The sequence below is a fragment of the Coffea arabica genome, chromosome 10e (assembly GCF_036785885.1).
Source record: "Coffea arabica cultivar ET-39 chromosome 10e, Coffea Arabica ET-39 HiFi, whole genome shotgun sequence".
Lineage (NCBI taxonomy): Eukaryota > Viridiplantae > Streptophyta > Magnoliopsida > Gentianales > Rubiaceae > Coffea > Coffea arabica.
Genome location: NC_092328.1, coordinates 1886456 through 1897193, shown reverse-complemented (window position 1 = coordinate 1897193; position 10738 = coordinate 1886456). Strand labels below are relative to the sequence as shown.

General features: G+C 36.1%; 1 protein-coding gene across 1 annotated transcript; it reads right to left on the bottom strand.

Moving 5' to 3' along the window:
• Positions 1 to 5115: 5115 nt before the first annotated feature.
• Positions 5116 to 8755, bottom strand: LOC113711723 (alcohol acyltransferase 9-like). The gene is made up of 2 exons (XM_027234906.2): positions 8073 to 8755; positions 5116 to 6202 (listed from the first exon to the last, which is right to left on the bottom strand). The coding sequence occupies exons 1-2, from the start codon at positions 8499 to 8501 to the stop codon at positions 5261 to 5263; spliced, it is 1371 nt and encodes a 456-aa protein (XP_027090707.1). The 5' UTR covers positions 8502 to 8755; the 3' UTR covers positions 5116 to 5260.
• Between the last annotated feature and the right edge of the window lie 1983 nt (positions 8756 to 10738).

Genomic DNA, 10738 nt, shown 5'->3' with positions numbered 1-10738 from the left:
TAAAACTAAAACATTTATTTTAGAAAATAAATACTTAATAAAAATCTGTCGAACCTTCAAATTTTTATCAATTTTTACCAGTTCAACCGGTTTTTGATCGGTTGTGACAAGTTCAATTAATCCTTTAATTTTTGTAATTGAATCGCACCGGAGGCATGATCGGTTTGTGATTCAATCGGTTAAACCAACCGATTAGGTCCGATTTTCAAAACATTGCTTGAAAGTAACAACTTTTATTCATTTTATTTTCGAGTAAACCGAAATGCGTCAAGTTAGATCCACTGGTCAAATACGTGAAGACGCCATTAGTGTCTCATGGAGTAATGAGTATCCTACTGAATATTCGAGTAAAACTTTTAATTCAAATCTTTGCTGCAAATGACTTCATGATGGTCGTAATTATGTGATCTCTTAGTTGGAAAGGCGAAAGTAAATTGGTTGGTTTGAATAGCGCGTGACAGTCCTCACCAAATAAATAAATAACTAATTGACTTTTGGTTGATGAAGGTGCGGTTTGTCTTTCATTACTTTTCTGAGAGTGTAAAATCTTTTTTATTTTTTGAGTTTAATCATCATTAGTGTTAAGGGCATATTCAGTTAATGTGCAATTAAAAAAATAATTTTATATAAGTTTAATTTTTTACATGAATTCATCGTAAAAATCTTTGGTTTAATACAATTTGTTATAATTAATTTTATATAAACTAATAGTGTATATACTATTAGGCCTAGATGCATGACAAATAATGTTAATTTGAATTTGAAATCTAAGTGTTATGTATGTAATATGCATTTAGGTTGAATAGTGCATACATTTTCAGTGTATAGTATATAAAAGATTACTTTTATTTTTAATAAGGTTATCATTAATTTGGTAGCTAGGCATGATGTTAAGGAAAAATTATGCTGACAAAACGTGATTATGTAGTTAGAGTAAAAATTTCTAAGGGTATATATTCAAAATTTAAAAAATGGCAAAATATATTTACACCCTATTCGAGGTTCTTTTTTATACATAGTATAGATATTCTCTTGTGCTATAAAAAAAAAAAGAAGACATTCTCTCTTAAAATACGAGAATGAACAGAATATTGATTTTATTTATCCCAATGCTCTCTAACGCGCTGCATCACCAAACGTGGCAAAAGGCATTCTAGACGCTTGTTCGGCCATAATTTCGTCAAGTCGACCTTATGTTTTAGGTATATATACAGACAATCAAGCAACAATATATTCCAATCTGACTTAAATTGATTCTCCACCTTCGCGAGTCAACGACAAAATCGCAACCGAAAGTGGGGCATCATTCCTGAGGATGATTAGCGACTGGTTATACAGTAGTAAACATGCTCGAAGGCCAGATAATCAAAGCCTGTAGATGCTACGTATAGATAGGCTACAACTGTTATCTTTGAAGCTCTGAAGTAAATATCTTAACTAGCTAGCTACATTGTCCAAAAAGATACTATTCAAATAAGCTACAATTCAGAACTGTTAAAATTGTATGAAAAAATCTAAGAAAATATACTGCTAGCTTGATTAAAGTAATATTGAATAAAAAATATGGCCCCAGATTGTAGAGGTTTCGGGTTCTAATATACTGTTTCTTCCCTATTTCTTAAATTTCACTCCTTTCTTGTTAGAATTTTTTTTTTAAAAAAAAAAAAGTAATAATGAACACAAGAGCTAGCTACTTAGTTGTTTTTTTTTTTTTTTTTTTGGATAAGAAGCATTTTACAAGGTAGTTTTTTTTTTTTTTTGTGGCAAAGAATATTACCTTAAACAACACATTTCTCATTCTCATTCTAAAACAATCCCATGGTTTTTTTAATACCCTTTGTATTGCTTCACAATCATGTACTTTAATTTGTTTAACCATTGAATTGGCTTTGGCGTACATACATAGATTTCTTCTCTTAATTTGGGGGTTGAATGAGCAGTCAAAAAAAGAAAGTTTTAAGACGAGCTTTAACCAATTGGAAGACAGAGAAGCTTTTAACTTTGAAACCCACGGGTGCATTATTTTATTTTCTTTTACGTGTTCTGGATATGTGATTCTTAGTAATCAAGCTATACTGCGGGGAAGAATGAGCCATCGCTTCTTCTTTGTTCGACCATTAAACGAAGATAACAAAATTCTGTAGTGGCGTTAATTTTTTCGTCGGCCTCCATTTTTATGTGCCAGAGAATTATGCGAGTTCATTGATTCTATCGTAGTTTATCCCAGCGTGATCGCTTTCTGGCATAAAGCAGTTTGATTGACTCCTATAAAAAGATGCATAAATTTCTTTTTTCAAGAATCAGGTTTCCTCTTTTTGATATTCCGTGATGATCTCATGGCAGTAGTGTTTCTTGCAAATCGTACTGCAGTTCTTTCTGAGTAACTTGAAAATGTTTTGATGACATCCATCATATCAACTTAACAAACCATCCTAATCTTATGCTGCTTCAATTGCGGCCCTGCTGAGGAAAACGATAGATTTCTGCTGCATTGTATCCCACCTTTGAAACCACGATTGCCTTGAACCTGTAGGATGCGAAAGTTAGCAAGGAACGAAAAAGTGAGAGAATATTGAACTCCAAGTTGCATTGTTGTTGATAATTTTTTAGTTAGTTTATATGTAGGCCACATCGGCTAAAATGATAACACCGGAGATAAGGAGCATGATGTGCTTTTGAAGATGAAGCAGCACTAAGTTCAATAACAATAATAATATCATGCATCAACGACAATGATGGTCATAAAATAATTCAGCTCAAAAAGTGATATTCTACTGATAGCAATTTAATATTCTTTATTAGCACGTTATAATACTATGACAATAAGCGCATTAGGTACATCAGCCGTGTTTTGAATTTTGATGATGACACTACTGAATTCAATCTCTGTTTCGGGGAAATCTGGGATCCTGTCAATGGTAATACTACTAACTACTCAATATCGCGCGATAGTCCATTTCTTGCAATTAACGATCCCATGGACTTCAAATGTATAATTAATAGTTTGAGCTGGTGAGGTCGCGGCTGTTTAACTTTTACATGGGAATATTTTGTTTTCTTCAAATTTTCTTGAACAAAAGCAGGTCACAAGGGAACAAAAGCAGGTCACAAGGAGAAAAGAGATTGACGAACGTGCGTGCTGGATGGTTGGTTTATAACTGCAAGAAGAACCAAATTATTCGATACTCGAACTGAGCTCGGCTTGTTAAGAGTTCGTTCAAGTTTTTGATTTTTCAACTAATAAAGTGTGTTTGGATACCCCAATTATCCCAAATAATATTTCGCTTGCATCATAGATACATTTTCCAACACACCTTTTTATATTCCCAACCACCTTTTTATCTCACATATATCACATCACAAAAAGTGCTACAGTAATTATTTCAAATAATATTTCAAATAATACACTATCCAAACACACTAATTAATATATTTCGAACTTGAATAATATTTCGTGTTCGGTAACTTTCATATTCAGTTTGAACGTGGCTCAATTAGCATAAAATTAGATTTTTTATCTGTAAAAAAAATTCAAACTATTCGAAGTCAAAGTCGTTTGAACTTGTCTAATTAATAATCAAACCAGGCAAAGCTTGAACAGAATTTCAAACTCGTTAACGTAATCAAAAAAGTTTGAACATTGCAGTGTTCGGTTTGATTAGACTTATTTATACTCCTAGATTGGCAAACCCGAAAGAGAAAGCCAAACATTAGTCCATGCTTAATTAACTGCCTCTATAGGCCGGCTGTAACTGCCGAAAGAAAAAGCCAAGTCTGAAATGCCATTCCATATTCGCATTGCACTTATCTTGATAGCATGCTGTCATCCTATCATAAGCATTAAGCACAAACCTAATCCTGTGACTGTTTAGATTAAGGACAAATGTTGACTGCTGATGCAAAAAGGGACTTGCAAGTAGCTTAGCTAGAGCTTAGAAAGCACACCAGGACACAGAAACAGAGGATCGAGAGTGATGATGCTTCACTTTGCGTATGGGCCAAAGATGGACAGACAAAGATGTTAGAAGAGGTGGAACCGGAGGTTACCAATGCTCTTAGCAACGATTTTTCAAGGAAAGTGGGAGGACAGGTTAATGAAAATTACATGTGGCCTCATGTTCTTGAGACCACTATCCTTTTATATTCTCGATAGTTTGGGGCAAAAGTAAGTTGATTTCGTACAAGACATATTGTTAGAAGACAATGACATGAATTTGGTCTCAAGAAACAGAGAAAACCACATGGGGGAGATTGCAAGGCAAGTGGGAAAAATCTTTTAGATATTATTCCTGGAAAACATTCTGGTAAAATAAATAGTAAACGTTTTCTTCAATTGGTCGAAAATGGATTATTTACTCTAGATATGAACACCTACGGCGTAGGCATAAGATCCACTTCAATTGGCAATGAGTGATTAAAAAAAAAAAAACTGTTGACAAAGTGAGGTAAAACATGGTGAAGAGGAGGGTATTCCTAAATCTGTTGAGCCAGTCAACTTCACTTAAATCATTAAATAAACTCCCGCCTGTTTGGCAAATAAGTTTTTGATCAAATTTGTCTGCTACAAATTTTTTATTTACAGTAATATCAAAAAATTTCTCAAAGTTATTAAACTATATATTTCAAAATATCCAAAAATTTACACATTTAAAAAATTTTCCCCTACGACTTTTACAGTAAACTACAGTAAAATTTTAAATAAACACCAAAAAAACTCATTTGCCAACGGGGCCTATAGTATGCTTTGTCACCTAGAAAATTGGACTAAGAAAACAATTTTGCATTTTGAGGCTTTTCCAAGATATGTGCGACAATATTAAGGTATGCCCCTCTTTCCAAAAAAAAAATAAAAAAATTAAGGAATGCCCCAAATGTATAAATCCCATTGAGATGCATAGCATCTTTTGCCCCCCATGAATTTATTTATTTATTTCACTGGGACAAGTTCTTTGTCCCTATATATTTGCGCAAAACTATTTTCAAAATTCGACACCTTCGCCCCTTAAATGCTAATTAGATCTCGCTTGAGAGGTGAGATCCCATTTGGAGGAGAAAATGAAGGGCTACGATCTACAAAGTCACGGAAAAAACACAAAAAAAAAAAAAAAAGAGACATGATAATCAGACCGAGATTTTAATTTAACCAGTTAGCTTATTGATTCCTCAATACCATACACAAAAATGCAAAGCAACAATTATTTACTAGTCACTCTCCAATCTCCAAGTACAAAGTTTTAAAAACAAAAAAGAATTAAAATTTTCAATTAGCTCGGAATCCATTGTCGAGACCATTTGCATCTGGTCCATTTCGTTCACTATCATGTGAAGAAAACTTGGTCATGTAATGCTCAAACTTATCCACCACGCTTTCCGGCATCGACACAAGAACTCTAATAGCATCACATTCTCCGATAACCGGTAAGAACAAGCAGTAAATATCACTTGTTAGAGGGCCCATTTGCAAAGCCTTTCCTTCCCCAAAATCCAAGTCCTCTAATCCTAATTTTGACCACTGGGAAATTACCAAGCTGCAAGAAAGGTCCGTCTTCAACGTCTTGTCCTCCAAATGATCGATCATAGACTTCACATATTCCCCGGTTAAAATCGATTTTGCATGTTGCACCAATTTCACCCCACCATGCAGGTTGTCGTCCACCAATTCCTGGGCCGTGGCCTCGGCGCATCCTAGCACGAATGCATTCCCATAAAAGCCCTGCGGGATTTCGTAGTTTAATGTTTTTCTGATATTCACCGAAAAAAGAAGCTTCACTTTATTTGAGGATGGCAAGCCGAGCGCTTTAACCCAACATCGCCACGTGTGGGATGCCAAGACCTCAAAGGCGGTGCATTTTAGCGAGGGCATGCATTGCCTCCTGAGGTTAAGAATTTCGGAGGGGTTAAAAGTTATGGATGCGGGAACAAGGGGTTGAGATTCTAAATATTGGTAAATGTTGGGGTCCAATCGAGAAATGGGGTTGTCGGGTTTTGATTCGGTGAATGTGGGGTGAGGGAAAGTAACTTGTGCAGGATTTCGGGGTTTCAGCACGTGACGGAAGTGGGAAGGGGTGAGTGGTAGATCACTGTTAGGTCTCGTGACCAGGTGGGCCCAAGCATGCAGGAACTGGGACGTGCCAACGCCATCACAGAGACCGTGATTGATCGCAGTGCAGAGAATCATTCCTCCGCGACGGAGGTTGGTGACCTGGCATCAGTGAAAAAGTAAAAAAGAAAATTAGGTAAAAGTGAGGGTCTATTATATTGAAATTATGACGAGGGTACTCCTGTCATTTGATAAATTCTGAGAAAAAAAGAAAAGAAAAGAAAAGATTGAGGGTCACCGCACCAGCCGAGCTAATGAAAGGAACAGAAGAAAGAAAGCCAATATCGATTGCTGCAGAGTTCGTGGGGGGACACCCACTTTTTGGGTTGTACATGCTGGAGCCAGGACTTGTCTCAGACTCAGAGCAGTTATGCATCTATTAATATTTTCCTTATCCAACAGGGTAGCCTGGATTTGTTTTTTTTCTTTTATTCTACATATTTTTATGTTGTTTTTTTTTTTTTCGTCAAAGCCTTTCGTAAGGCTTTTGTGACTTTTACAAACCTAAACTCCGAGTAAATCTTTCAAAAGCCGACAACTCTTGAGGTTTCTCAGAAGACTTATAAACCCACTCAAATCCCCTCCCAACCTCGATGTGGAATAACCATCTAAGGAGGGCAGCTGCTACTAAGACCTAAAGAGATCCCATATTTTTATGTTGTTGATTAAGCTATACTGTGCTAAGTTGTAGTTAGAGGCGGGTAGGAATTTTATTGCTTTTCTTTTCTTTGATTTTGATAGAAAACAGATAAAGGCTATCACTAATCAATAGCTGAGCCAGCCATCACGAATGGCACTAGAAAAGCTTGGACGAAAAATCAACCGGTATGTCTTGAGTGTAACACGATTTTACGTTTTGGATAAGCGCACAAGCAACCCCATTAGAGCCCGTTTAGATCGCTATTTCCTAGAGTTCCGTGAAAAAAAAAACATATATATTATATCGATTTGACATATGTAAAATAAAAAAATTAATTAAAAAATGTGTCCTCGTGGAATTATAAATTACATTTGTCCTTTCTTACTGATTTATGAATTACATTTACATGCCAGATTTTATAGTACGGTACTTGGTACAAGGAGAGCTCAGAAACCAGAAAATGAACCATGATGAAGCCAAATTAGTTCGCCAAAAGGAGGAGGAGGCCAAAGAGTAAAATGTAAAGATGATATAAATAGAAAAGAGAATTGATGGTGTATGAAGAACTTGGGATTGCATACAGCAAAAAAGACAACAGGGGGACCCTACATGCAGTGGAGATCATATGAAGGTTGTTGTTAAAACAAAAGACTGGGAAACTTTCTTTAAGCTGCTTCAGTTTGGGAGTGGTGGCCGAGGGAAAGTTCCACATGTTAGTCTTGGAACCATCTCCACCCGGGATGTTTGATTGAAAATGAAATTTGAGTTATCTTAGGACCTTAAAAAAAAAATTTTTTTTTTTTCTTGAGGTATACAAATCCTTTCCCAAATTTATTCTATAATTGGTAAATCCTATTTTGCATATTTGAACCAGCTTCAATTCCTAAGCAGTGAATGGTGAGCATCTCCGAACAAACATGGAATATACAACACTAGTACCTTTTTACCTTGCTATCCGTTAGCATCATCCGATGTTGAAATCATACAAGAATAAATGGCGAGAAGATAATCAAGAGGCAAACTATTTTGGAAGCCAACAAAATAGTTTAATTAATATATGGGTTTGCTCTTTACTTCCTTAGCGTTCTAGTACTAGTGAACTTCTAACATTGGAAACACTAGTTGTCCTGCAGATACCATCAAATCAAAAACTAAAATAAAATCAAAGGAGTATTAATTCGAGACGCAAAAGCCATATGATCAGGAAACAAAATGAAGAATTAGCAAGTAGTAATTCGGGTTAATTATCAATTATCTGATAGGTACGATGACTATATATTATGTTCACTATGAGAAACAGAAAATCTGAAAGGATCATTTTGAGAAGCTGACCTGAACTACTAGAGGAGGTATATCCAAGAAACTTGGAGCTTCGACCTTGTACAAGAGTTTCCTAAAAGTCCTGTTTGGCTTTTGGAAAATTTCAGCAAACTCATCAGCAGTCAAATCCATAAAACCTTCAGCAAACACTGCACCTTCTCCATTGCACTCAACTTCAAGTTTATGATCATTCTCCGGGCTTTTCTTTAACCTCCCAGCTAATGGATAGTAATATACAAGAAGTCTGGAGAGAGCAACTTTAAGGCAATCAGTGTTTACAGACTTCCTGAATAGATAAAGATACTTGATCGAAAATCTGAGGAAATTTTGATCATCAAGATTTGAAAGATATAGAGAGTGCTGAGGTGTTCGGCTAGAGGGGGTGATTAACACAGGCTTGCATGAATAAAAACAATCTGGAAGTTCTGGAGATCTTAGCATATTGTGTTGTCTGCCTCTGCTCGTGATGAAGCAGAAAGAGGAAAAGGGGTGGAATGGATGGGTTGATTGAAAGAGAAGGGCAGCAGAGCAGAGAGATTTGAAGGGAAAGGAAGGAAAAATGGGACGATTGAAATCTACTGCTGGATATGGAGATGTACTACTAGATTCCTCCCTAGTGTAGGATATAGAGAATCATGGCCTTGTAGCGACTAGCAAGTGGAAATTGAAATGGTTTAGCATTCTTTGTGTCTCCAGACTTTATGTTTAGTAATCTCTTCAGTGACCCAAAAAAAAAAAAAAAAAGACTTTATAGTACTACAGGTTAATCTTTTTAGTGGATCAAAAGATTTGACATGTATGAAAGGGCAATTTCCCCCAAGCCATTTCTTTGGTTTTTTTTTTCCCCCTTATTACGCCCTAAAACAAAATTAAAGGGACACATTCCAATCACTTTGATTAAGATATGCATTGGCAGTTTTAAAACGAAAGAGAAAAGAGCTTTTAGTGCATGCTATGGATTAAAAAAAACTTAAAGACTTGTGCATGCCTCGATGACAATCATTCCTGTTGGTACAATGCTGCTTGATTTGTTAAACTAACCAAATCAAATTGTTCAAACTTGGACAGAAAACGAGCCTCCTCTCTTTGTTGAGTGCTTAGTTCTTTGATGCTTATCGATTTTCCATATCAATCATAACTCCCAGCCTATTCAAAGTCGACAGTGACGACGTATAAAGTTGATATCGGTAGTGGCAAACTGATGGAATGCAAGTCCATCGTGAAAACCACAAACTTGTGCTGCACAAAAACCACAGTATTAATTCAAAAACACTAGTGCCATGTATGACTTGCAGGTGGACCAAGAGAGAGCTTTGTTAAAGTGTAAGAATGACACCATATTTTGCTTCAGTCTTCGGTCGATATCCTTCTAGGAGATGCCACTATCGAGTAAGGTTTGTGGTTCATGCATAATAAAAGTAGTGTAATATATTGAAGAACCCCGTTTTTATTTGTGTACTAGAAGGAAAAAAAAAAAACTTGAAAGGGAGTCGAGCAAAATGTCGAAGTGTAATTTAAGAATTTCTTTTTTCTCAAGGAAGTAAAATTTAACCTACCCTTGATTTTAATTGCCAGTTTTATTTTGCCCTGGTTTCCAGAGGAGGGAGCTTGGCGTACGAAGGTAAACCACATCCTCAAATTGCTTTGTGGATAAAATCTTGTATTCCTGCAGTCGGCTTTTTGCGTTTAACTTGTATGGATGGAACGCAAAACTCTAACTTTATTATTAATTTTGACTAATCAATCATTGTAATCCCAAAACTTCCAAGACCTTGTTGTCAAAGTATGGGAACTTTTACCCTCAAATGTGCCGACGGACTCGTTGAGTTGTCCTCAGCCTCCAACTTCTTTGTACATTTCCGGAAAACAAATACCTACAAGAAGAGGAGAGATGATGTATTATCTTAATCCCATGCCTTAATGAACTAATCATATGCCTCGGGGCAAAACAATTCTAATTTTGAAATATTTTAAGTACAAACATAGTGAAAACTAATTCGTATTGGCTGGACTGTCAATTTAGGAGAAGTTTCAATATCGTCACCAATGGCAACCAAACTAGAAACCATATAAACAAGCAAAATTGACTGCAAGATTAATACAAGTAAAACCTTCCCTTTTCTCCACCTGGCCGTTTATTTATAGTTTTAATCTGTGTTCATGAAAGAATACCCCACTAGAATGAGTTGATAGGCATTTCACGAGATACTAGAAAAAGGCCAGCCAAAGCCAAACGGGCTAGAAATAACTCTAAGCAACTGATCAAACGCTGTAAAATTAGTAAAGACCATTCATTCATTCATTCTTAAAACCACACGCCAAATTCATTATTGTCGCCGAAAGGAAAGATATGTGCATGGACTACTTTAGACTTGCTGTCTGCTGTCTGGTGTTCTTTTGCTTGGAAGTTGGGAGACTCCATCATACGTTGCCAGTGTGGCACCACATATGATGAATGCTACACTCTTTTATCCCTTTTTTTTTTTTTTTTGGTATTTGAAACATATAATGCGTGAAACGCTAGTGACTTTGGAAAATGCAATTTGATTATTCAATTCCAAATTTCTTCCAAGAGAGTCCACAATTGGCAGAAACCTAATCGCTTTGTTGGTCTTTGAAAGAGTAGTCGTCTGCCTTTTGCCTGCCCAGCGCTCAAAAGAGGTGCAGCGGAATTGCCA